This window comes from Pygocentrus nattereri, chromosome 10 (assembly GCF_015220715.1).
Source record: "Pygocentrus nattereri isolate fPygNat1 chromosome 10, fPygNat1.pri, whole genome shotgun sequence".
NCBI classification, from domain to species: Eukaryota; Metazoa; Chordata; class Actinopteri; order Characiformes; family Serrasalmidae; genus Pygocentrus; species Pygocentrus nattereri.
Window position 1 is genome coordinate 24,534,567 of NC_051220.1, and position 27,470 is coordinate 24,562,036.

Consider the following 27,470-nt stretch of genomic DNA (forward strand, 5'->3'; position numbering starts at 1 on the left):
TGATTTATCTTCTATTGGCATCATTTCTTCATCATTAAGATGTTGATTTTGTATTTGAGACCTAAACATGGAGCTGGACCTTTTGAGCCTAGGCATGTGACATTAACATGTAAAAGCACATGACATGCTCTAAAAAACTCCCTCAAAATCCGACCACTGACTTTTAAATGACTATTTCCGGCTTTACAATGTGATTCACTTTAGTGCACAGACACCATATTGTAGTGTGTTTTTCCAGACTCACTAGTGAATCTTCTTTCAATTTTAACAAGAACAAGATGCCATGGGTCTTATGTAAACTGCAAAAGCTCTAACTTCTGCCTGGTGCTATGACACGTTTAGAGGGCAGTGCTGAGTAATGTTTGTTTATTTGAGCTTGAACTGTGTCTGTCTTCAGTTGGGAGTTACTAAGTATCTACAGCAAGGAAATGAGATAGCTAATCTACCAGAAAGACCACTCCAGGCTTGTACTTATACAATGGTGTTTACAATGAATAAAAAAATTAAAGTATTAATTGTAATTATTTATATCAGTTAATCGTTAGCTAAAACTTCCCAACCGTGATAGGACTACAGAATCAGTTTGCTTGGTTACTGAATAGTATGCCTTAGGATATAATAGGCCTGGCATAAGGAATTCTGTTAAGTGGTATAGCTGTCTAAAGTTTTGCCATACTGGTGAAAAATTATGAGTTTGAATCCTGACAATGCTAGAGGTCAGAAAGAGAATAACTGCTCCTGTATGTTTGGAGTTAGTGGAGCACATTTCATAAAATATTAAATAAGAAAGGTTTTTGATGTGTTTAAAATTTTAAATTGTTTTTCACTATGTTTTTCTAAGCTTGCAAGCTTCAGAAAGACAATATACTGTGATACATACAGTGTATTGTAAAATTGTCTCCATGTAATATTATATTGTATTTTGGTGGGCAGTGTTTTGTCAGTGGCTTACTTACTCTGTTCATTGTTGAAGCTACAGTGGAGAAATTGGTTTGAAGGCATAAATGTGCATGGCTGGACTCTCACAGTATAGCCCCTTGAAAGACTTTAAGGGAACATTACACTTCAAAACTAGCGCTGTACATTTTCATTTTTATTTTCTTCACTTGAATACATTGGTGGACATTGCAAGGTGTTTTCAGGCATCATTGCTGTAACTACGTGTGTGATTGTGATTGTCATGTGGTGTATTTGCATATAAATGATGTGATGCTGATATATAGCCTGCTTGTTTACTTTGTGGGTAATGTGTGTAGATGTGTGAGTGTGTATATATGTACACTTTCATAGAGCACGTGCAGCCAGGCCCAGTGAGCAGAGCGCATGTGTGTTGACAGGGTGCAGTCATGCATGTGTGAGCCCATTACTGTGAAGTTAATGCTAGGAGACAGCTCTCTCGCGCCTACTGGTTCACCAGTGATCATCCAGGCTTTCCCCATTGCTGCCCTGGTCTATCCCTGCACGAAGGGAATCCTCTCTTGCTCTCTTGCTTTCTCTTTCGCTCTCTTTCTGTTCGGGCTGGCCTGAGTACTTTGAATACTTGAGGATTTGTTTGTTACATTGGAATTCAGCTCTTAATGTAGTATACATAAGCTCTGCCTTTTCAAGCCACACAACACTGTAGCCTAACCTAAAACACAAAAGGCCTTTAAATAGAGCTAAGAGCTTAGAGTTTTAAACATTGTCCTCTATTCCACACTTTGTGCTCCACTGCAGCCAGCTGCACTCATGATTTCTTATTTGTTACATGCTGAGTGTCTAGATACGTGACTCATAAAGCTATATTTCAGTGAGAGGCTTACAATAGTAGTTGTGATATAACTGAAGAGGAACATGCCTGAAACCTCTCCTTCTTCCAATCTAATGCCCCATAAATTCACTTCCTCGCCTTCCATTCACATGATGAAGGGTTCGCAGTCCCCACCATCACCCTATCTCCTCCCTGTTCCCCAGTCCTTACATCAGTCTTACATGTATGAGGGGGGTCTGACCTTCTAGCTACAGGCAGATGCTGCCCAGAACTCCAGCTCAAGTTCTCAGAGTTCTCCCTCTCCCTCAGTCAGTCTTCCCTCATACTACTACCATATTGAAGGCATGTTCTGAGCTCACAAATTGCTAATTCTGTCAGCGCAACATACAGTGCATAAGCAGCTGGTCTTCAGCCTGAATATTAATAAACTGTTGCTGTCTACTGGATATATTTTGAACTGCAGTGACAGACATATTTAAAAATACGATTAATTGTGAGGCGCAAATATAATTGTTTTTTAAGGGTGATTTTGAGAATGAGTATTTGTGTACTTATTCCGGAAGTACAGTAATACAGTGAGTATTGTAAAACGCAGCTCAGGCCAGTTCTATTTTCTTTGCCCCTGCCCCTGCCCCTCCCCCCTCACACTCTTACAGTCTTTCTCTTATTCTTAATCTTTCTCTTTGTCTCTCTTATTTCTCTCTTAATTTCTTTTATTCTTTCTCTCACTTCCTTTCTTTCTCTGTCTTTCTCTCTGCTTCTCTATTGTTTCATCTCTCTTTTTGTCCCTCTCTAGTTGCTGTAACCCATAGTCCCAGTGCACGCTCTACAATCATCCGTTCATTCATTATCTCAAAGCTGCTTATCTGATCACGGTAGAGCATAACCCCCCCCAAACACACACATACAAGCAGCAGAAATGCATGACTATAGCGTAATTGGCCTCTCCAGCAGTGTGTGGTCTGTGAGAGCCAGTGTGACAGGGGAAGAGGCGGTGCCAGGACAGAAGGGCCCATGTTTGTGTAGGTTAAAGACAATCCCTGCCTGGGAAGATTAGCCTCTAAAACAGTGCAAAAGAGCGTTGTTAACTAACACCAGCACTTGACCATCTTCACTGCCCATCACCTTGCCTTTATGTTATAGAACCTATACGATTCATTCACATCTCACTGTGAGATATTTTCTTTGTGCAGTTGCCACAACTTAGTTTAGCCTATAGACACTAAGAAATGGTACGTATCATTTTATTACCTTGACAATGAATTAGACCATCAAAGAACATTTTAATTTAGATAACACTGTGTTAGCATATACAGATACAGTGTACAAGTAGTGCACATTGTTTCATTGTTGTATTTTAGCCTTACTTTGAAGATGAAAAAAAAACATTTGAAAGTCCTTCTTAAGACTGACAGTTGAGCAATTACCATTTCATGAGCTATGAAGCACCAAAAAAGAAAGAAAAAAGGGATTTTTTTTTTCTTCAACTTTGCGCTCATTCATCATTTAATAGTAGATTAGATGGTAGTATAGGACACTTTCTTTTCATATGGGGTCATCCAGTTTAATCAATTTCAGTTTTTGGATTATATTTTAAATGCCTAATCAATGTAGCCCATTTTGATGTTGCATTTTTTTGACTGGACCAAATGTTGTGGCATTATGAAACATTGGAAGATTAAGATGCTGGGCTACAGTTCAAACCTGAGCTATGCATATTTGATCTGTTTTCTATCTGATAGTGAATGTGTGTATCATTAGTCAAATAATGTATAGCCATTTTATATTATTTAGCCTGTAGTTATTACAAATCCAAGTGGATTATGAATTGCAGGTACATCCATGTTAAAAATGCACAATCATTATTCATGTAGTGGGGAATTGTCTCAAAAATCCTGACCCATATCCTGACAGACAGGAACATGAACGAAGGGCCCCAGGTTAAAGCTGAATCCACAAGGATAGATAGATGGACAGAAAGACAGACAGACAGACAGACAGAGAGAGAGAGAGAGAGATAGGTAGATGGTTGGATACTTTATTGATCCCGAATGACATGTAGCAATACAGTAATACAGTGGATAGGGAGGCATGGCAAACACAAAAATTACAACAGAATTGAATTGCGGTCCAATGTCATATCAAGACCAAATTGGAATTTAAGGTAGGGCTGTCATTCAGCCAAGGCAAACACACAAAGATGGATAACCTGGTGTAAGCAGCAGGAAACCTTAACCCCTGAGCATTAAATTGGTCCAATGAGTTCTTCACCTCTTTTCTGCATTTGCAAACAAAGGATGCCTTTGACCCACATTATCCGTTGTCAACTGTGAAACAGTAGTGGATCCATAATGGTACTGACAGGTGACCAGTGATTCCTGTGGGCACATAACAGTAAAGGGACATGAAGTCATTTTACAGGACCAGGTGCATCCTATGATAATCCGTGAAGCTCACGATGTTCAACACTCTCTGTTAGAATATTTCAAAATGTTAATGCTCTCATACATATTGTGGTAAGTCAAATGCCTTTCAAGGCCTTCCTGGTTACCTGTTTTAAATGTCATTGAAATTTTATATTAAGTTCTCCTTAATCTCCTTCACGTCTCAGAATAGTTTTTTTTTTATTAAATGCTATAAGAAGTTCATTATGTCACTACAAATGCAGAATGGAATTGTTGAAGTTCTGTAGGCAAACTATGACCCTACTCCTTATTACGTACTTCATATACTGTTGATAATTTTCATTATTTGTGCACCTTCTATATTTCACAGTTTTTCTCTTTCAGGCAGAATTAGTGCCAGTCCTGCATGATGAAACGGTATACATTTTATGCAGGATTCTCTTCTTTGCATAGGAAGACATCATACAGATCAGTTGTGATGACTTATCAAAGAGGTCTTTGATATAGGCAATAGGGAATTCTATAGGGAATCGTTTGATTCTTGGCCTACAGTAGACAATTTACTTGTATACGCTGCCATTTTTTTTCCTTTTTTCATGTTTTCCGACAGGTGCAGAACATGGAGTGTTATTGGTTGTTGGGATTAACTGTGCTCTATAGAAGCCAAGGCAAGCAATACTGACTTTTAGAAATGTTCTAATCCTCTCTCTGTTCATAATCCACAGCAAGAGCAAGCAAGGTGACTGCTGCTTTAGTACTGGCTCTGATCTTAGTTGGACATCAGCCAATGTGTGTGTGTGTGCACATGTGTGTGTGTATTGCTAAGAATAAGTTGTATGAAACATATATGTAGGGTTATATTCAATTTGTGTACTTGGTTTTACATATTTACTTTGGCTTGGGCTCTATCAGCATCTAATGTTTTATAATCTCATTGGAACTATAGCTATTGAGAGTACCACAGTAATGATGCCAGATGTTGGGAATCAGTACAGCTTAATTGTAAAGCTTGATTCATATTAGAAATTGAGACATAGTGATTGGTGACCTTCTCTGTCTCCATCTGTAGTGTTACAAGGTATATATTCTTACTCTTAATCTTGTTCAGAGTCAGCAAAGTCACTTGTTCAGTTCAGCAAAGTAAACATTCTTCAGCTGCACAAAGTATCTAGCATGTCTATTATAGATTTTGCTTAGCTGTCTCCTTAATTCCAACTATCTGTCTGGATTTGCAGTGATGTCTGGAAACAAAGCACTCTGAGAACTGAGTGCAATTCTGTTGGTTCCAGGAAGCCCACCGAGCTTAATGTCTCACCTCCACCAAACTGGTCAGGATATACCCATTTGGTGGTGTGGTGAGTTGCCTGGAAATCAAGGCTGGGTCAGGCATGCCTGTAGGCTGTCTATGTCTAACTTGAATTTTCCACTCCCACACATTCTCCTGTTACCATGACAAGCTGCTTTATTCATGCTAAACCTCTCCAGCTTGAGCTAGTGTGTTCTGCTGCTGCCTCCCACCCTCAACTGATATAGCAAAACACTTCCACCCACCTTAAAATCCCTCCATCTATCCACCTATCAATCCAACCAGCCAACCAGTTGGCTTACTCAGAGTATTAGGACAGAGAAAGAGAAGAGAAAGAGAATATATTCTATAAGTCTGTCGTAGGTTTTGGTCACTTTTAAAATAGTTGGTTCTTCAAGGCTCGGTATAGAACCATGAACAATCAAACCATTTGCATGATTAAATGGTTCATTGCATGGTGAAATGGTTCTTCAGATTGAAGGAGAATGTGTTGCATATAGAAGAACCCATTTTGGTGCTGTATAGAACCATTTTCAAAAAGGTTCTGTATAGAACCATCTAGAACACATTCTCCAACAATCTGAAAAAAAAACATTTTGACATGCAAAGAACCATTTAATAACGCAAATGGTTCTTTAAGTGTTCATAGTGGTATATTTAGCCTTTGTCTTTACTAAATAGCCCCATTTTGTTAGAGTGGATAGGTTTTCTTTCAGGCAGCAGTATTTTGTTTTCTTTAATACTGCAGCCATGGTGGCCCTTCCACCTACTAAGGCTTCTCTCAATTCCATTAGCTAATAGAGTAAAGGGGCAGCCATACACTTTACATCACACAGACTAGTGCTTTGGCCTCCTGCGCCATCCACTACATCACGTCTTTCCCTCATCAGCTAATAGACGTAGAGCTCAAGGAAGAAGCCTGGGAAAGGCAGAGAGGGAGAACGAGAGAGGGAGAGAGAGATCATTACTGTGTGAACATTTTATCATTAATGGATCAACAGAAATGGTCCAAATTGGAATAAATCTCCCTACATTAACATACTTTAGAGTTAAGAACGGAGGCTAATTTTAATGTTAACTGGTTCAGACTGCAGCAGCCTTAGTATATATTTGTTGCAACCTTTAATGGATGTTAGCCTTACAGCATTTCTGTAACTCTGTGTCAGATTTAGTGCTTTTGATGGTACATATTTAAGAGATTTTTGTGTATATTCCAAATATTCAGGGCTGTTTTTAATATGGAAGTATTTGACTGGAAGCTCAAAGGCTGTCTGCTGAGAATGAGGCTGCTCCTCTAAGCCTACATATCGCGTGGGCTTGATCTGTTCGACCAATGAGAATAAGCCATAAACCCACAGCACTGAGATTCAGATAACACTCTGCAACACCACCACAGCTCCAACAAAATGCACACACAGAGGATTTCACTTCAGAACTGAAGAGTCCTACTAAATCTTTACAGGGTCAGAAGATATTGTATATTCACCATGCTTTTGTGAATACTGTATTTACTTGTGCACTGTGCCATCAGTAAAGTGTCTTTTATTCATGTGATGTTTTAAAGATAAGGATTTTTCTAATGTTTATGCGTTTTTAACTCTGGGACTGTTCTAATCTGAGTCGTGTTAGCAAAAAACTTACCCCTCTTGCACTAAAGCAGATGTTGTTAGAGTCCATCGTGATTCGTGTTTAGCAGTTTTTGAAGTGTGTCAGTGTGTGGAATCGTGTATGGGACAGCCACTCTTTGATTTGCTCCATCTGTCTCTGTGGGTTGGCCGATTGAGGGGTTTGAGGTTAATCCACCATCTTCCTTTTGTCCCTCTGCTGTGGGCACCATGAGTCCTTAAGGCTGTAGGGAGTATCATGGTTGCGGTAATCTCCACCATGCAGGAGGGATGTTAGGGTGACGCTAGCTCAGGCCATAAGTGCTCAAATGTAGACTCAGGAGACTGTGCAGATCTGCCTCAAACAATCTACTTCTATAGATTCACTGTAGGAAAGTCCAAAGTAGGAAACATGTATTTTTGTTCAACAAGAAAGCTGGTGTCTCAACAGATTTGAATTAAATCAGTCTGCTGATCAAAACTGCAGCTGTCACAATTACTCAATTAAATGTAATTAATCACACAAAAATCAAGTAAAATTAACCTTTTTGATGAACTGGCAATGATTAGTTGTGGATTCTCTAATTATTAGGGCTGGCCGAACAGCAATTTACAGGCTTTTAACACTTATAGGTGTTTCTGAATCTAATACTCATCCTCAGGGGTGTTATATTTGTAAGTTTTAGATATTTTAAAAATCAAAAGATTAAAATTTTTTGATTTGATATAAATCTTTTAAAATCTTTATTTAGCGTTGTGTTTTCACATATTCAGTTTAGCTTTTTTACTCAGTGGATAGCTGAGTTAATGTTGCATTGCATACGTAGTGTTGTACGTTGCCTACTGCAGGTGAAATAACTTTGATAGGCAACATAAATCTTGTTCAGGATTGTGAATTACTTTAGTGTTTATACTAAATTTGTAGATATATGGCCATTCATATATTTAATAAATCACCTAAACCACTTAGCAAGCCTGTTATCTCTGAGGAGAGCTCAGCTTCTTCGCCTGATTGTTGTCAAAATTATAGCCAAATAAATTAACGTGTATTTGGCTATGCCTTCTTATTAAGTCAGTATTTGCCATTTTAATATCTATTGCTAACTTCTCATGATTTAGACTTTCAAAGAAAAAGGCAGACATGCGAAAGTGTAAGGGTAACATGTCTGTATTAAGCTTTTAGCTAATGTTACCTGGACATCACAATTTTTAATTCATATCCATTGTTATCTGGATATTATATCATTTTGAACTCAGCTCCTATGTCAAACAATTTATATTTTATACTATTTCTTAAAAAAGGTTTTGTTTTGCCTCCAGTGCTGAAAATTGTCAGGAATCAACATAAGTGTTCTAAAACTCGGTCAGGATCAGCAGAGTTTCGAAAGGCCAAATTTTCCAAATAATACTATGAAAGGAAATGAGTACCAACATAAAAAAAAACAAACACTTGAATATTCAAATTATTCTTGCCAGCGTTACTGTTGATAATGTGTAGTTGAAATTCTCCTGCTGGTTTCTGTTAGAGGACGAAACAGAAGCTGATTGACACACTCTTTCATATGCTTTTTTTTTTTGCCAAGTGATTTCTATTACAATTTATAAATTTTTTGATGGAGTCTTTCTTAAGGCTTTATCTTTTTTAGTGTAGCATTTTGGACTCTGTGAAATGGTATGCAAGAATTGTTATTGTTCAGGCCATTTTAATCTTTTGGCTGTATTTTTTAAACTCTGATTTCTATTATAGTTGATAGTGACAGCCTTATCTAAATGCTTGTTGTTTCTTTTCTGTTCTACATGTGGCCTATGTAGGGCTGGGCAATATGATGATATTTACAGTTATTTTGATAATAACATCACAATAAGCTTTTCTGAGCATGTGATGGTTATTGTCAACACTTAAAAACACTGAGCATCTACATTTCATTACAAAGAGAACATAAAGAAAAGGTTAAGCGAGGGGGTTCATTTATTGTGACAGCCCCTTACAATGAAGTGGCCGTGGGAGCAAGCACAATGATAGTGTGTGAGTTGAAGCTTAATCTTTAAAATAAAAGGACATATCTAGTAAAAAAAAAAAAAAACAAGCAAACAAAAAAAAAACAAAATTGTGTGTCACCCAAACGTAAATAATCTAATAAAATAAAAAAAACAAAAAACAAAACAGAATTGTGTGTCACCCAAACATTACCATCTTTGAATTTGTGGCTGTTTAGCCTGGAGCCTTCTTTTCCAAGGCAATTTTGCATGAGGCCATTTGAAACGACCCGTTTTGCATGACGTATGAGAGCAGAGACATGTTTTCACCTGTGTCTAGAGATGAGAAGTAAGTTTTTGTGGTGTGTGAAACCTGACACTGTAGTGCAGCTAACTAGTGCAGCTTCTGTAGAGATCAAATCTATAAGTACAAGTACACATAAATGAGATTTTATGGTGAGAGTATTATTGTACAACCCCAATCCCAATGAAGTTGGGACATTGTGTAAAACATAAATAAAAACAGAATATGATGATTTGCAAATCCTTTTCAACCTATATTCAAATGAATACACTACGAAGACAAGATATTTAATGTTCAAACAGACAAACTTTATTGGTTTTTGCAAATATTCACTCATTTTGAATTTGATGCCTGTAACACGTTCCAAAGAAGTTGGGACAGGGACATGTTTACCACATCACCTTTCCTTTTAACAACACTCAATAAACGTTTGGGAACTGAGGACACTAATTGTTGAAGCTTTGTAGGTGGAATTCTTTCCCATTATTGCTTGATTTACAACTTCAGTTGCTCAACAGTCCAGAGTCTCCGTTGTCGTATTTTGTGCTTTATAATGCACCACACATTTTCAATGGGAGACAGGTCTGGACTGCAAGCAGGCCAGTCTAGTACCCGCACTCTATTACCACGAAGCCACGCTGTTGTAACGCGTGCAGAATGTGGCTTGGCATTGTCTTGCTGAAATAAGCAGGGACGTCCCTGAAAAAGACGTTGCTTGGATGGCAGCATCCAAAACCTGTATGTACCTTTCAGCATTAATGGTGCCTTCACAGATGTGCAAGTTACCCATGCCATGGGCACTAACACCCCCCATACCATCAGATGCTGGCATTTGAACTTTGCAATGATTACAATCCGGACAATCCTTTTCCTCTTTGGCCCGGAGGACACGACGTCCATGATTTCCAAAACCAATTTGAAATGTGGACTTGTCAGACCACAGGACACTTTTCCACTTTGCGTCAATCCATCTCAGATGAGCTCAGGCCCAGAGAAGCTGGCGGTGTTTCTGGGTGTTGTTGATATATGGCTTTCACTTTGCATTGCAGAGTTTTAACTTACACTTGTAGATGGAGCGACGAACTGTGTTCACTGACAGTGGTTTTCTGAAGTGTTCCTGAGCACATGTGGTAATATCCATTACAGATTGATGTCGGTTTTTAATGCAGTGCCACCTGAGGGATCGAAGGTCACGGGCATTCATTGTTGGTTTTCTGCCTTGCCGCTTATTTGCAGAGATTTCTCCAGATTCTCTGAATTTTTTGATGATATTATGGACTGTAGATGATGAAATTCCTAAATTTCTTGCAATTGCACGTTGAGAAACGTTGTTCTTAAACTGTTGGACTATTTGCTCACGCAGTTGTTCACAAATTGGTGAACTTCGCCCCATCCTTGCTTGTGAAAGACTGAGCCTTTCAGGATTGCTCCCTTTATACCCAGTCATGACACACCTGTTTCCACTTAACCTGTTCACCTGTGGAATGTTCCAAACAGGTGTTTTTTGAGCATTCCTCAACTTTCCCAGTCTTTTGATGCCCCTGTCCCAACTTCTTTGGAACATGTTGCAGGCATCAAATTCAAAATGAGTGAATATTTGCAAAAATCAATAAAGTTTATCTGTTTGAACATTAAATATCTTGTCTTTGTAGTGTATTCAATTGAATATAGATTGAAAAGGATTTGTAAATCATCGTTTTCTTTTTTTATTGATGTTTTACACAACGTCCCAACTTAATTGGAATTGGGGTTGTAGATCATATTACTCAACGTGTCTAAAGTCAAGTTTTGTTCATCTGTGGTAATACTGGCTTGCTGTGGTTTGCATTAAGTAAATCAACAAATGTACATTTTCACTGTCACTGGGGACTGTTACCACGGTAACTTGGTAATCATCGCCACGTACAGGCCTATTTTGCGGTACTTTGATGTTATATTTTTGCCATTCCGCCCACCCTTTCACTAAAGTTTAATTCTCATTTTACTGATGTGAGGCCTTGACAAGCCTGTCGAGATATATTACAGTTTATCTTTGCTTGGATTCATAGACTCATACGCCACAGCAATATCTCTCTTTGTAGAAGACAAAAATAGAGGAACAAATTAGCAAGACCCTTGTGTCTCTGCTCCTTAACTCACCATCTCTATCACAATAGACAATGAGAAAGGACAAAGATGGATACAGATGGTTGGACGTTCTGCCAGATGCCTTTGCTCTATTTTTAGTTACAGATTATGTATTTTGTTGAGTGTAGGGTGAAGAATGGTGATTGCCTTTGAGGTGTCTTCTCTGCATTGATGCGCAGGGCAGGTCATTACACACGAGCCGGGATTCAGCTTCTGTTAAACCTGCTCACTTAAAATATTAGAATATTCTGTAAAACGCAGTGAGCAAAAAGAATATTCATACAAGGGCTGTTTTAAAGCAGCAATCAGTGATTTTAAAATAAAGTAATAGTTCGTTGAAACATTTGGGGGAAAAAAATGAGGGGGTGTGTTACAATTTTCAAATTTAAGCCCATAAAAGAATAACAGGCAAAAAGAGCTGTATCTAAAAGCCTGAAATGAAGTGAACTGGTTAGATTTGGAAGACGAGCCAGCTAAATGATGTAATCAATGAGAATATTGCTAGCATAATTTGAATCATAATTGCTTTAAACCTTTAGCTGAATAGGAAGCAGAGAAGGAGAGTGATAAGGTAGGAGCTCAGTGATCCTATGCATTGGTCCAACTCACTTAGCAATTTCAAGCAGTCCTACTCCTCATTGCTGAATAGAATTAGCCTGGCATGCTCATCTGTGAGTTTAGACTGTAGAAGCAGGAGCACTCTTAGAGAGCACATACTAACTCTGCATGGAAATAGAGTGGAACAAGTGCAATAGAGACCGGCAAATGGAATGTTTGAGCTTTCTTCAATGAGTGATTGTTCTCATAATCTTTTGAGTAACAGTCCTCACAAGTGATTGACCATGCCTCCAGTCCATAAAAAGATTTTAGCTGTACTATGAGATCACAGTGTAGTTCTCTAAGATGTTCTTATGCTTCCATCCACTAGGGGTGCCAATATTTGTGGAGTGCACTGTAAGTATTAGGGCATAGCTTATTTTATTCTAACAAAACCTATTCTGGTATTTGTGTTACTTAATGAAAAAGTAACAGAAATCAAACATCAGTCTGAACATGTAAAAATAAGGTGAGGTGCCCCAAAATTTTGATGGCAAGTGTATGTATATTTATAATCAGATTCTATGAAGGGTTTTGTTCCAAAACGCAGATCACTTAGATCACTTACAAGAATTTTGTTTTTTTCCTGATATATGTTGTTGGGTGTGGGCTTTACACAAGAAATATTCATGTTACATAGTGATGAATACACCTTTTATTTGACAAAAATGTGTTTTCTATTATGCTTGCAACTTTTTTCTTTTTTAAAACTTGTTAAATACAATACTGTTACAAATGGATATACATTTTGCAGTCAAACTCTTCATATACACTTGGAAGCAAATCATGTAACTGTTCATTAGACTATGCCTTTGTGCTATCCTCTTAAAGAGAAGCTATTTGAGGGTTGGGGTAAGGAGGAGAGCCTGATAGGGATGGACAGATGTTATGCAACATTTGGATGCCCCCAGGGCTTCCCCCCCTGCAGTTGAATGCAAGCCTCAATGAACATGCCAGACCAATGGGGTGGTGGACCCTCATAATTTATAATGACCTGCTTTTCCCCAACTCCTGTCCATTACACTGTTTAATGATCATGAGGCCTGATACATCATATATCAAAGCTCTGTGACATGTATAAGGAATGAATAAGCAGACTAGAATTGATTCAAGTACCCTCTTGTTCTTCCTGTATCACTCTCTCTGTTTTTTTCCTTTCCTTGTCAACCATTACTCTTGCTGTCCTGATCGAAGCTGCAGTTTACTTTGCTGTGTGGATGAGTCTTAAGTTCCAGATTGCATCTCATTCAGATTATCTATGCTGTCTGATATCTTAAAGCCTTCCACTCACTTTCACATAGGATGGTGGGAAATGATAACAACCAAATGCTCATCTTCTTTTCTCCTGCTTGTCTGTTTCAATTTTATATTAGCTCTCACAAATCAGATAGAAATCAGCAGTTTTTTGTATGTCTTACACTTAAACAGAGGAGCTATTTCACATGTAAATGGTGGATACCCACTGGAAATTGTAATTGTGAATGTCAGTAGAATGCATAGTAATATATTGTCAATGTAGTATATTTTTCTGTGGGTCATCCCTTCATTATTTTTCACCTTCTCTATATTTGTGCACAGTTTAGCCCTGCATCCAGAGCGAGTGTTGGTGGCCACGGGGCAGGTGGGGAAGGAGCCGTATATCTGTGTCTGGGACTCCTACACCGTTCAGACCGTGTCCATCCTGAAGGACATGCACACGCACGGCATTGCATGTCTTGCTTTTGACCTTGATGGACAGGTAAGCACTAACCACTCATTTGAACATGTGCAAAAGTATTCAATGCATGAGAAGAGTGCTGTTTTATAGTTGGGTCTGGGTTTAAATTCAAACGTTTAAAAATAAGTTGTCCTCATACTGTGCAGTTAAGGGCCAGTTGCATGCATGCGATTAAAACTTGCACAGAAACATTCCTTTCCATAGTTATTTGCTCAGTGTCAGTGGGAAACTGATGTCAGGCTAATCACACAGCTCTCTCAAGTGTCACATCTGTGAGCACTTGACTAGTGTAACTCTGACAGGCTGACTGACAGTGAGAAAGAGAATGAAAGAGGGAGTGTGTGAGAGTCAGCTTGGATCTCCTCCATCCTTTGACAGTCTGATGCAGACAGTGAGTCAACACTTTAAATCCCCTGCACATGCACTGAAAACCAGCACTATCCTTCAAGGAGCTACATTTGAGTCAGGTAAACAGGTGATGGTGGTGAACAGTGCCCAAAAGTGCCAATTTTTCTACTTTCTTCAGGCTTGGCACAATAGTAATAGAATTATTAAAGGACTGAATAAATGCAGATTGCTACTTGCAAACCTTCCAAAAAAGTTTTGTAAGCATGTGATATGAAAACAAAAACAAACAAAAGTGAGATATTTAATGTTTTACCTTATCAACTTTTTTTTTAACATACTGAAATGAAATTGATGCCTGCAGCACATTTCAGAAAGTCGCAGTGGCAGTTTAGGACTAGAAATGTTGTGAAATGTTAAAAAACATCTTAAATATGTGATTCAGTCAGGCTAGGGTATAAAGAAGGTGCCATACTTTATGAGCGAGGATACGTGGAGGCTAAGTGATTAATCCATCTGTTTGAGAACAACATTCCACAACAAGCAAAAACAAGCAATTAGGTATTTTGCCCTGTATGGTGCATAATATCAAAAGATTCAGGGAATCTGGATAAATCTCTTCATGTAAAGGGTAAGGCCAAAAATCACAGCTGAATGTCTGTGACCTTCAATCCCTCAGAATGCACAGCACTGCTTCTGTGATGGATATCACTACATGGGCTTGGAAGTACTTTGACATGCTGTTGTTGATAAACAATGCTTGTCACTGCACCCACAAATACAACTTAACACTGTACTTTGCACAGCGGAAGCCAAATACCAGTAAGAACTAGAAACGCCGCTGATTTCTCTTTTTCATTTTAAATGCACCGTTGCACAGTAGAAAACTATATTGTGGTCTGTAATCTTACCACTTATTATTCAGTGAGTATACATTCTTCAGTAACTACTGTGAAACTAATACAACCCCAATTCCAATGAAGTTGGACGTTGTGTAAAACATAAATAAAAACAGAATACGATGATTTGCAAATCCTTTTCAACCTATATTCAATTGAATACACTACAAAGACAAGATATTTAATGTTCAAACTGATAAACTTTATTGGTTTTTGCAAATATTCACTCATTTTGAATTTAATGCCTGCAACACGTTCCAAAGAAGTTGGGACAGGGGCGTGTTTACCACTGTGTTACATCACCTTTCCTTTTAACAACACTCAATAAGCGTTTGAGAACTGAGGACACTAATTGTTGAAGCTTTGTAGGTGCAAATCTTTCCCATTATTGCTTGATGTACAATTTCAGTTGTTCAACAGTCCAGAGTCTCCGTTGTCGTATTTTGCGCTTCATAATGTGCCACGCATTTTCAATGGGAGATGGGTCTGGACTGCAGACAGGCCAGTCTAGTACCCGCACTCTTTTACTACGAAGCCACGCTGTTGTAACGCGTGCAAAATGTGGCTTGGCATTGTCTTGCTGAAATAAGCAGGGATGTCCCTGAAAAGACGTTGCTTGGAGGGCAGCATATGTTGCTCCAAAACCTGCATGTACCTTTCAGCATTAATGGTGCCTTCACAGATGTGCAAGTTACCCATGCCATGGGCACTCAAGCAATTTAAAGGGTTCAATTTATTTTGTAGATTTTTTTTTTGGCTTATTGCTTAGTGTTATAAACTTCTATTCCATAACCTAGATATCCTCTATCATATGATAGCCACAAAGCCCTGCGTTTGAAATGCTTGCACTAGTGCTGCATGGATCTGATATGTCAGTATTTACATTTCACACATGGGAATTCATAAAGCTGGATCAGTAGCTTCCTAGCTTCCATTCTTAACATAAAGTTAACTGCAGTGTTTCAGAAAAACAGTTACTAATAGACAGCATCACAAGGAATCAGTTTCAGATCACAGTTGATAGGATGCAACCTCCATACCCATTGTGCCACTTGGGAGTCCCTGATTTCAATGCTTATAGCACTGTCTGTATATCCATAGACCCAGAGCAAGTGTTTTGTAGGCAAATCAATAATAATAATAATAAGAGAAGCTATGGCTCTCTCAGATTGCCATTATTCTCCTGATATGAAATGTTCAGTACTTTAGTCTACCCCTATCCTCATCCCCATTTAATAGAAGGGAGACCTTTTCATTGCGAGACTTCACTGTGATATTGAATCTTACACATCGCACATCAAAAGCAAGTTATGAGGTGGATATTCGATCAATCCAAAGTGTTTGTACTCAACAATGAACAGCAGTGTAATGTCTCTGCTTATATGCCCACAGGATCCATACAAACTCGGTATGTATTCTCTCATAGTTGCCTTACTGCTCACAAGAGAAAAATCCCATTTCTGAGATCAATATTTCATGGCTAGCTGTGGTTTTATGGGAGAGAATAACCCCCTGCTTCCTCCAGGGGGGCTGGTCACCCCCCAGCAGAGCAATGTCAATGAAGTGGTAACTCTGAAGAGCAGGAAGAGTAAATTGCTATCAGCTTTTTTTTACCTAGGCAGATGGAAAAGCAGAGAGAGTGGGAAAGATGCTGTCTCTGAAGCCCTAAGTGCCTCTAGCCAATCTCCACTTTATAAATGTATCAAAGGCGTTACATGAGATAGTTTACTAAAGGCACCTCACTTTGTACTGATTCAGCATGGAGCTGTTCTTGACCTCAGCGCACTGACTTATGTAATGGGGGCCTGCCTATGTCTGAGTGGGAAATAAACATAGTACAGTTGATGGAGTGGAGGTACAACACTGAAATGTATCAAAATGCTCATCAAAGACATTGCACACTTAAGAGGCCACAGAAGGATACAGTGTCTAGAAATCCCACTTGGTGTACCACGTTGGAAAAATAAAAAATAGACTAGTTAACCCTATTAAATTGAGCTACTCACTGGCAATTGATTCTGAGATCGGCTCTTAAACTTGTTTAAATCTGCTGCCAAGTGACTGGATTTGGCCTTGGTGTTATAGTAGTGCAGCTGGTGCTGCTGTTTATAGTGGATACATGGGTATATTGATCTGTGTTTATCTATTATGGCTTGCAGTGTTTGGTGTCTGTGGGCCTCGACTCCAAGAACACAATCTGCGTGTGGGACTGGAGGAGAGGGAAAGTGTTGGCTGCTGCTCCTGGTCATACAGACAGGGTAAGGACACGCACGCACACACACACACACATACACACACACATATAATATTATATATATATATATATATATATATATATATATATATATATATATATATATATATATATATATATAATATAATTTTTCATCTATTACAATGAATTCCAAATAATAGCCCCAGGTATAAATGAATGATTTTAAACATATTAATCCTGTTATTACGGCTGTTTCTTATACATTTATTCTTTTCCAAAGATATTCGACATATCTTGGGACCTATATCAGCAGAGCAAGCTGGTGAGCTGTGGTGTCAAACATATCAAGGTACTGCTTATATCTCATTCTCTTGGTAATTTTCATTTCATTTTACAAGATTTAAACCTGAGTATATTTGTCACTGTCTTGCTTATTTATTTAATCTCTGAGATAAAATGCCATGTGCACTAACCGACTACTTCATTAAGCACATGTCCTTGCATCTACGCTCTTTGTCCAGTTTATCAGCTTCACTTACCATATAGGTGCACTTTGTAGTAAGAGTAGACTGATATGTTTTTCTTCAGGGCCAGTATCGATGACGATTATTAGTAATCACAGACTCTGATCACCAATATTTGGAGCTGATATTCATTTACCATAAATTTGAGGTTTGTAGTGAGACAATTTACAAGAATGCAACTCTTAATCACAACTTCCACAAAATTAATTTCAGAACATTGCAAAAACTTAACTTAAACATTTTGAATTTATCTTTATTCATGGACCTCAAAAAGGCGGCTTAAAAACTTGAAATTCAAAAAATTATTTCAAGTATTTTACACGTAGGTGGCACAGTGGTGCAGTGGGTAACGGTGTCACCTCACAGCAAGAAGGGCCTGGGTTTGATTCCCCAGCCAGGTGACCAGGTCCTTTCTGTGTGGAGTTTGCATGTCCTCCCTGTGTCTGTGTGGGTTTCCGCTTGGTACTCCAGTCTGTGTCTGTCTGTCTGCCCTGTGATGGGCTGGTGACCTGTCCAGGGTGTTTTCTGCCTTCCACCCAATGACTGCTGAGATAAGCTCCAGCTCCCCCTGTGACCCAGAAGGATAAATGGTTTAAAAGATGTGTCTGTGTGTGTATTACATGTACAGAATTTATATGTAAAACAAATATGTAGTAGGAGTCACTGAGATTGTTGAAAGGGCACACATCATGGAATAATAAAACAACAATGGGAATACATGAATGTTAGCATGTTTATTTAATTTTATTGTTGACCCAAACATTTTTCATGTGGTAACGAGCAGTAATTGGACATGTTGAATGTATGAGGTTGTATATTCTGATTGGCTCTTAAAACTGTTTAGCCTAAGCAGAGTGATCAAAGTAGCAAGCTGCAGCTGTCTGTACATAACATAAAAAGTTATGATTTTACATATAACGTATTGTTTGTCTGCGTAGTTGGCTACCCACTGATGCTCTGCTATAGGCACACATAATACGAACGTGTTGAAACCACTGAAAAAGCATTGTACGTCTGCACACTATGACACGTGGTCCACTCATCCTACATAGGCATAGAGACAGGAAGGGTTGGGTTGGCTACAAAAAAAATTAGTAGCTAGCTACTTTTTAGCTACTTTTTGAAAAGTAGTACGCTACTTTTAGCTACTTGCAAAGCACAACAGTCAGAAGGTTTGTGTATTTCCACCCACACACCAAGCAAGCCCATTTAATCATGCACCAGAAAGAAACATACAATTGAAAAGCTGCAAATATACAAAATTGAACAAAAATAACTGAATACAAACCAATTTTGTGCAAAGCAATGTCAACTGATGAAGAAAAACTGCTCTGATTTAAGCATTTCAGCAAGAAATACAGACATGACAGAGTCATTTGTTAAACAACACTTTAGTCAAAATTATCATCAGTGACCCTGGCTCTGTTTGGGGTGAGAATCAGGCCTGCCCAGCTGAATAATGTCTGCAGTGCTGCAAAGCTGTTGCGGCTCCACAGCAGAAATAGATTTATAGGTGGAAGAACATAATCCTCAGTTTTCACAATAAAGGACCTTAAATCCTGGAGTTAACGCATAACTAATTCACCAATCTTTAACGCTGAAGACTGATGTGCAGACTACTGGTCACCATAGAAACACAGATAATAACAGTCTTACCTAGCGAGTAGGCAAAGTAATAAAATGGCTAAGAGAAAGATTCATGACGAACATCAGTAATTTGGAGATTAATGGATTCATCTACATTAATAAGCACTCCAGCTGGTTTTCCTGATATGTTTAATCTGCAATGAGAAACTGACAAACACCAAGTCACTAGGCTGTGGCGTCTCTTTCGCTAGCTTCTTGTGCTAATTTTCCCATTCCACCTTTAATAGCTCAGTACATTCTGGCACCTCAGGCACCGTTTAAGGTGGAATGAGACAATTCGAACAAGAAGTAGGAGAATGAGAAGCAACTTGAAAATTTGAACATGGAGAGACATTTTGCAAGAAACGCGTTTGCAGAAAAGTTTCCAGACTGAGCTGCAAGAAAAGCAACCACAGCTGAGCTAAAGCAAAGCAAAGTAAATCTGTGTTTTTGTTTATATTTTTAGCCTACACTAGCACATTAGCACATAATGAGACATACTTACAGCCAAAATGGTTCAATGGACATATTGTGGCACACAAGGTGGTTTATTTTTTGTTGAAAGGACAAAACAGCTCTTCTTAACATTTAGTTATCGACCACTTAGCTAAGTCTACTATTAAGGTTTGATCAGTGCATGCCCATTTGCTCTAACTGTCTGCTGCCCGGTCAGGATTGCACAAGTGCCACCAGCCCAGTTAACGACTGCGCTCTATGGTTCAGATTTTGCGCAGATTGCCTGAAACCTGTAGCGAATTCGTAGAGAAAATTAACGCCATAGGTACACAAAAATTTGTGAACGCTACAGCTTTTAGCTACATTTAATTAAGCTGTAATGGCTACAGCTATTAGCTGTAAAAAAATTGTAGTTAGCTACAAAAAGCATGCTACTTAGCTACTCCCACATCCCTCAAGAGAGGCTACAGAAGTGCTGGTTGGTTATACTTAATGAGTCATACACATTTCAAGCAATTCAGTAATGCTGTGAGCTGGACGTTCAGCCAGACTTTGCTGATCAAAATCAAAGTTTATTTATAGCGCTTTTTACAGCAAGTGTTGTCACCAATAGTGATAGTAGCAAGGAAAAACTCCCTAAGAGTAAGAGGAAGAAACCTTGAGAGGAACCCAAGACTCGAAAGGGGAACCCATCCTCTTCTGATCGACTCTAGATAGCAAACATAATTAGTATAAAATATTAGAATACAAAACGAGGAAAAACAGGCAGAGCGATGGTTAATTAGGTAGTTTGAGTTTATGCAGCAGCATCATCAGGAGAGTCAGTTCATGATGGTGAGGTTTGTACAGCATTGTGCAGCATGAAGCTCAATGGTGGTCAAAAAGGTCCAGAGGGCTGGAAAACAGTGGGCACCCGATCAAGGCTGCATCAGACCATGATCCCCCAGACCTGCACCTTTTATCTAAAAGGGAAAACTAATTACCAGAGGCTCAACTAAACAAGTAAGTTTTTAGCCTAGACTCAAAGACTGAGGCTGTGTCTGAGGCCTGAACACTGACTGGAAGATTATTCCGAAGTTGGGGGGCTTTGTATGAGAAGGCTCTACCCCCTAATGTAACTTTATTAATTCTAGGTACTAATAGTAAGCCAGCACCTTGTGATCTAAGTAGGCATGATGGTTCAAAATATGAGAGAAGTCCAGTAACAGGGTGAAGAAGGAGTCGTATCATCTTACTTATTTTTCTCTGTCCTATTCAGGTGACTTGAGAAGTGATTGTTTATGATAAGAGGGATTGGTAGGCTTTGAAAAGGCTTTGCTGATTCAGCTTCTGCTGTTCTTCCTATGAAAGGATCATAGCAAAGTGCTGTATGCCTTTCTAGTTCCTTTAATTCAGCTGTTCACACTGGCAAATAACTGTCAAGCACTGTCTATTTTTACACTAGAATAGTGGGGATTTGTATGGAAGGAGCTTCATGTTTGTAAGTTTTCACCAAGAGGAGAGCACAGTAATAAATACAGTCCCAAAACACAAGTCACTTTAGATGACAACACTTTGAGATGTTATTTCATCTGAATTATACACAGCTACATCTATTTTTGTTATCTAAGTGAAAATTGTGTGTGTGTGTACCTTTTATCATGGTTTACAATAAATGCAATAAAAACATATTTTAAAAAAGTATATATATATATATTTCTTTCTCCTTTGTTTTATCTAGTTCTTAGTAAGCCACATTCAAAACAAGTCAGAACAAGGTGTGTGTGTGTGTGTGTGTTTCTGGTCACTTAAGTGTCTTTCATTAATTTTTTAAATTTCCTTCCTCTCTACATTTACAAAGTCACATGTGTTTTACTGATTGCTTTGCTTAATTATTCTCTTTGAATATAGCTTAAAAATCAAGCCATTAAAGAAAAAATTGTGCATCCACATTTAAATAGCATCTCTTTCTCTTTTCCCCTGCTTGTCCCCTCTCTTAATTTCCTAATTCCATCCAGCTAATCCAGATCCAGCCATAGCTTTGCTTCATAGACACTGCTCTCTCAAACCCTTCCCTTTCTCTCTCTCTCTCTCTCTCTCTCTCTCTCTCTAATCCTCCTCTTCCATGGTGGTAGGACAGTGCAGCAGTTGTTCCACATAATTCCTGAGTCTTTCCCCTCTGGACCATGTGACATCTGCTCCCAGGGCCAGTGCTCAGTCAGCGATTATAGCACTCAATGCATGCAGGAGATTTAGCCTGGAGTAATCCCTTTCTCTCTCTTTCTCCCTCCCCTCACTTGGAGGCAACCATAGGGAGGCTTTGTGAAACGGCCTGCACTACTATGCTATAATTACTATTAGAGTAACTGAAGTGTGTGGTGTATTCAGTTTTAGAAAATTAACTTGGTTATGCTGAAGTTTAGGTGATGTAGCAGATGTTTAGGTGATGTAGCCAGTGAAGGGGTATGTATCTGTGTGTGTGCGTGTTTGTGTATGTGTGTGTCTTTCTCTGGGATTTATGTTTAGTTGGTGCTTCAAGCACATACATGCATGTAAACATGTGCTTTCTAGTCTTAGTGCAGCAGTGCATTAAGCTTCACTGAGTAGAGACTGCATCTTTACATTTTCTTTCTTAATGTTCTTCGCTTCAATTCTGGAGCCACTAGTACAAGTCTGTATGTGATAAATTGTGTGATTGCAATTAAAACATATACTTGATTTAGTAATGTGAAGTAATTTTGTACTAGATTTCATCCTGCTCTATATTTATTGGCTTTGTAAAACATGGGCAAAAAAAAACATTGAAAAATGTGGTTAAGTAGCTCAATTGCACACTGAAAATAAATATGAGAATAAACTTAAATTTTAATTGAAATAAAATTTTTCAAAGTATACAAAAAACCCAATAAAATAGATTTTTAGCAAAACCAGGTTTTACCATTATTAGACTGGGGGGTGGGGGGCTAACTAGTGGGTGAAATTGAATCTGACTAAATTGGGGAGATAATTGACAAAAAAGCCCTTAAAAAGGATTTGGTCCTATCTAGTCGTATCTAGTTGTCATTTTGGAGACCTGGTAACCGCAAAATGATACAATCTTCTGCAAATCTCCGACAGTGAGAGGAGAAAGGTTTGCACCTCTTACCATTCTCCACACTGTGCATGGAGGCGCAATATACTTGGGACCTCTTCCAAACAGGTTTACTATAGCTCAGATTGTTTTAAACGTCTTAATGGTTGCTGTAACAGTGTATATATGCATTTTAAGCACTTTGCTTTTTATTTCATAGCTATTGCCTGATTTCTGAAGGTTAACACACTGTTGTCTCATTTTATTTGTTCATTCTCTAGTCTTCCCTATGTTGATTAATGACTAAGGAAATTTGGCATCTGTGTCATATTTATACCTCAGTGAAACAGGAATGTCATGGGTGAGTGCATAAGGCATTCTAAACACTCAGCTGGACCTTAAAAAAGTGAAAAATAAATGACAACATGCTTTAATTTACATTTTGTTTATAAGAATTTCTTATGTGTGACATTTTTCACTTTTCTTTTCCAAGAGTACCTGTGACTTACATGGGATAGCTATCATCACTATCATCAGAAAACCTTGAAAATATGGATGTGTTGGATAAAATGATCCTAATTTAAATTTAAATTATTGCAACAAGAATTAATTCCAAGTCATTTTCGAGCATTTCCATTGGTCCATTCATCGTCAATGAGTGGCTAGTGTTTCAAAACCAGAAAAAAAAACAAAAAAACAAAAAAAAGTGAGGGTTGTGGGATTATGGCAGTTACGATATGTTGGCCAAACAAAATATATGACAAATAGAATATCATGTCTTATTGCATTACGATATATGGGTATAAATTGTGTTGAATATGGCATCTGGGACTAATGCATTTTAATTTAAATACTGAATAAATCTGATTTTGATTATGACTTTGAGTGCAAGTCTGTAATGTGAAATAGTAGAGATGCTGAAGCACGAACAAGACAGGGTCTTCTGTGTGCACAGTGTAGGGAGATGGGGAGTCTAGGAGAACAGGCAGTGGTGTTATGTGCGTGTGTGAGTGTGTGGAGGGGCTTGGCAGACAAGTAGCAGTGACTCATTTTGATTACATTAAAAGCTTTTCCAAAGAGCAGACCTGCAAACCCAAGGCCTATGATTCAGTGAGGCTTGATGCTTTCCTAATGTAATGCAGTCAGCCTGGCTGGAGCACCATCCGCCCTGCTGTGACACAATCGTCACTGAACCAAACTCTCGATTTCTCTCTTTTTTACTTTCTTTTCTTCACCTCTTTACTATTTAGTGAAGCTTTAGCCTCACCTACCCTGAATGCATATTTTGAATCATCTGGAGTGTCCATATTTAAAGTACAAAATTTAGAAATCAATACTTGGCTCTTACTTTGCCAACTTTTTAAGGTTATTTAGCTCTTCACAGTAGAATGTATTTCTCATCTCGCATCTCGACATTGAAAGCTGAGATCTAAATTCTCCCCTATTACAATATTTATGCTTTAGTCCAGATTAAAGTCAGGAGCAAGCTGTTTGAAATAAGAAACAATTCGCCAGTTTCACAGCTTTAGATTAAGCCTAAGCCTGGGCCAAATTCATTTTTTAGAGGTGAAACACCATTGCTGTTTTAGTTTAATTCAAAATTAAGCTTAATCCAAGTCCATAAAAGTGGCACTATATGTGTAGTATTGAATCTTGGTTCTAATAGAGCTTGCAGTAAGATCCTGACAAGAGGGCTAAATGGCTACTAGCTGTCTTTAAATGAGAAGATGAATAATTATTCCTCTCTTAGCTCAGCTCTGTCACAGTGAGTTTAGCACTTGGAAAGAGGAGGTCACACACAGGTGACCCGGTTGCACTCATGGAACACTCTCAGACAGGTGTGTGTGACCTGGAAAAATGGAACTCTGCAATGGCTCTTTCTCATTCTCTCACATACACAGACACACACACATGAATCATGCTGTTCTCTCATATTGGTGTTTGTGACCTGGAAAAATGACACACACAAATGCGCACACACACAAACCCATGAGCCAGTTGTTATGCCCAGAGTGTCCTTGCGTGTGTTATCAGTGCTGGCTCTGAATTCAGATCGTGCCTGTGCATCTTAAAGACCTGTTTTATTAATGGCAACACAAAACGTGTGTATGTGTGTGTGTGTGGGTGTGTGTGTTTTTGTTTGTTTGTTTGTAGTTACAGTGGGTTGCAAAAGTATTCATACCCCTTGAACTTTTCCATATTTTGTCACATTACAACCACAAACATAAATATATTTCACTGGAATTTAATGTGAAAGACCAACACAAAGTGGTATACAATTGTGAAGTGGAAAGAAAATCATACATGAATCAAAACATTTTTTACAAATAAAAAACTAATAAGTGCGACGTGCAAAAGTATTCAGCCCCCTTTTCCCTGAGTGCAACCAATTGCATTCAGAAGTTGCCTGATGACTGCTAATGACTCAAAAGGGTCCACCTGTGTGTAATCTAATCTCAGTACAAATACAGCTGCTCCGTGACGGCCTCAGATGTTGGTTAAGAGAATATTGGGGAGCAAACAGCATCATGAAGTCCAAAGAACACACCAGACAGGTTAGGAATATGGTTTTGGAGAAGTTTAAAGCAGGCTTAGGTTATAAAAAGATTTCCCAAGCTTTGAACATCTCACGGAGCACTGTTCAATCCATCATCCGGAAATGGAAAGAGTATGGCACCACAGTAAACCTGCCAAGACAAGGCCGTCCACCTAAACTTACAGGCCGAACAAGGAGATCACTGATCAGAGAGGCAGCCAAGAGGCCCATGGTGACTCTGGATGAAATGCAGAGAGCCACAGCTCAGGTGGGGGAAACTGTCCACAGGACAACAATTAGTCGTGCACTACACAAATGTGGTCTTTATGGAGAAAGCCATTGTTAAAAGAAAACCATAAGAAGTCCCGTTTGCAGTTTGCCAGAAGCCATGTTGAGGACACAGCAAACATGTGGAAGAAGGTGCTTTGGTCAGACGAGACCAAAATAGAACTTTTTGGCCACAATGCAAAACGCTATGCGTGGCAGAGAAATAACACTGCACATCACTCTGAAAACACCATCCCCACTGTCAAATATGGTGGTGGCAGCATCATGCTCTGGTGGTGCTTCTCTTCAGCAGGGACCGGGAAGTTGGTCAAAGTTGATGGGAAGATGGATGGAGCCAAATACAGGGCAATCTTGGAAGAAAACCTGTTGGAGTCAGCAAAAGATTTGAGACTGGGGCGGAGGTTCACCTTCCAGCAGGACAACGACCCTAAACATAAAGCCAGAGCTACAATGGAGTGGTTTAAAAAAAAGAATATTCATGTGTTAGAATGGCCCAGTCAGAGTCCAGACCTAAACCCAATTGAGAATTTGTGGCAAGATCTCAAAACTGCTGTTCACAAACGCTCTCCATCCAATCTGACTGAGCTTGAGCTGTTTTGCAAGGAGGAATGGGCAAGAATTTCAGTCACTAGATGTGCAAAGCTGGTGGAGACATACCCTAAAAGACTTGCAGCTGTAATTGCAGCAAAAGGTGGCTCCACAAAGTATTGACTCAGGGGGGCTGAATACTTTTGCACGTCGCACTTATTAGTTTTTTATTTGTAAAAAATGTTTTGATTCATGTATAATTTTCTTTCCACTTCACAATTGTATACCACTTTGTGTTGGTCTTTCACATTAAATTCCAGTGAAATATATTTATGTTTGTGGTTGTAATGTGACAAAATATGGAAAAGTTCAAGGGGTATGAATACTTTTGCAACCCACTGTATACTTGGGGATGCCAATGTGGGAATTGTGGGCCGATTACAATGTTTATCTGCACATACTGATGCATAAACATTAATAAAATATACAGACTTCAGTTCCTAAAAAAATTGGAATGGTGTGTGAAATTTTGGAATATATTTAAACAAAACAGTACAAACATGAGAGCATAATATCATCAATAGATACTTATGACCATTGGTCCTTCAGACAGTGATGCGTTAAAACCAGGTGTGGTTCTGTGATGGTTGGATGCATCCACAAATGCTAGTAAAGATTGTACTATGCACAGCAGAAGCCATACGCCAACAGCTTTGCTGAAATGGACAGATGCACAATGAACACATATATAGAGTCAACCTATCAGATGTTGTACTCTCTCTGACTCAAAGCAGAAAAGGACCACCCAGCTTGTTGCCAGCATTCAAAAGCCAGGGTTCAAAATTTAGGGTCTGTCATGTTATAGGAATGTGTAGTAGTGCATTGGCATGGGTAACTCGCACATCTGTGAAGGCACCATTACTGCTGAAGGACATTTGCGCATTCTGAAACATCATATCGTTGCTGTCAGAAGAAAAACTTGTATCTCCATTTTTGGCATTTTTCAGTTTTTGACATAATTTGAAAGTATCTGTTACTCTACATTGTTTGTAAATTTTATGATAAATGGCCTAAAATAAATTACCCAAAATTACATGGGAAAATTCTGGTTCCATTGACTTGCATTGAAAGTGAAGTATGTTTTTTCCTTCTCCTGTAAAGTTACTATTTTGGAGATGCGAGGTTTTCTTCTGACAGCAGCAATATGCTGCCTTGTA

The 27,470-nt window shown here is 38.7% G+C and overlaps 1 protein-coding gene across 5 annotated transcripts in view; it reads left to right on the plus strand.

Moving 5' to 3' along the window:
• Positions 1-27,470, plus strand: part of eml5 (EMAP like 5) — a 71,079-nt gene that overhangs the window by 7,512 nt on the left and 36,097 nt on the right. For 4 of the 5 annotated variants that reach the window (XR_005130823.1, XM_037542031.1, XM_017711797.2 and 1 more), the window contains exons 2-4: positions 13,649-13,808; positions 17,191-17,289; positions 17,527-17,595. Coding sequence is in view for 4 of the 5 variants with exons in the window: in XM_037542031.1 (XP_037397928.1) it covers positions 13,649-13,808; positions 17,191-17,289; positions 17,527-17,595 (328 nt within the window). In the remaining variant the exon portion in view is untranslated. The remainder of the gene's footprint in view (positions 1-13,648; positions 13,809-17,190; positions 17,290-17,526; positions 17,596-27,470) is intronic. The other variant, XM_037542032.1, reaches the window with a different exon arrangement.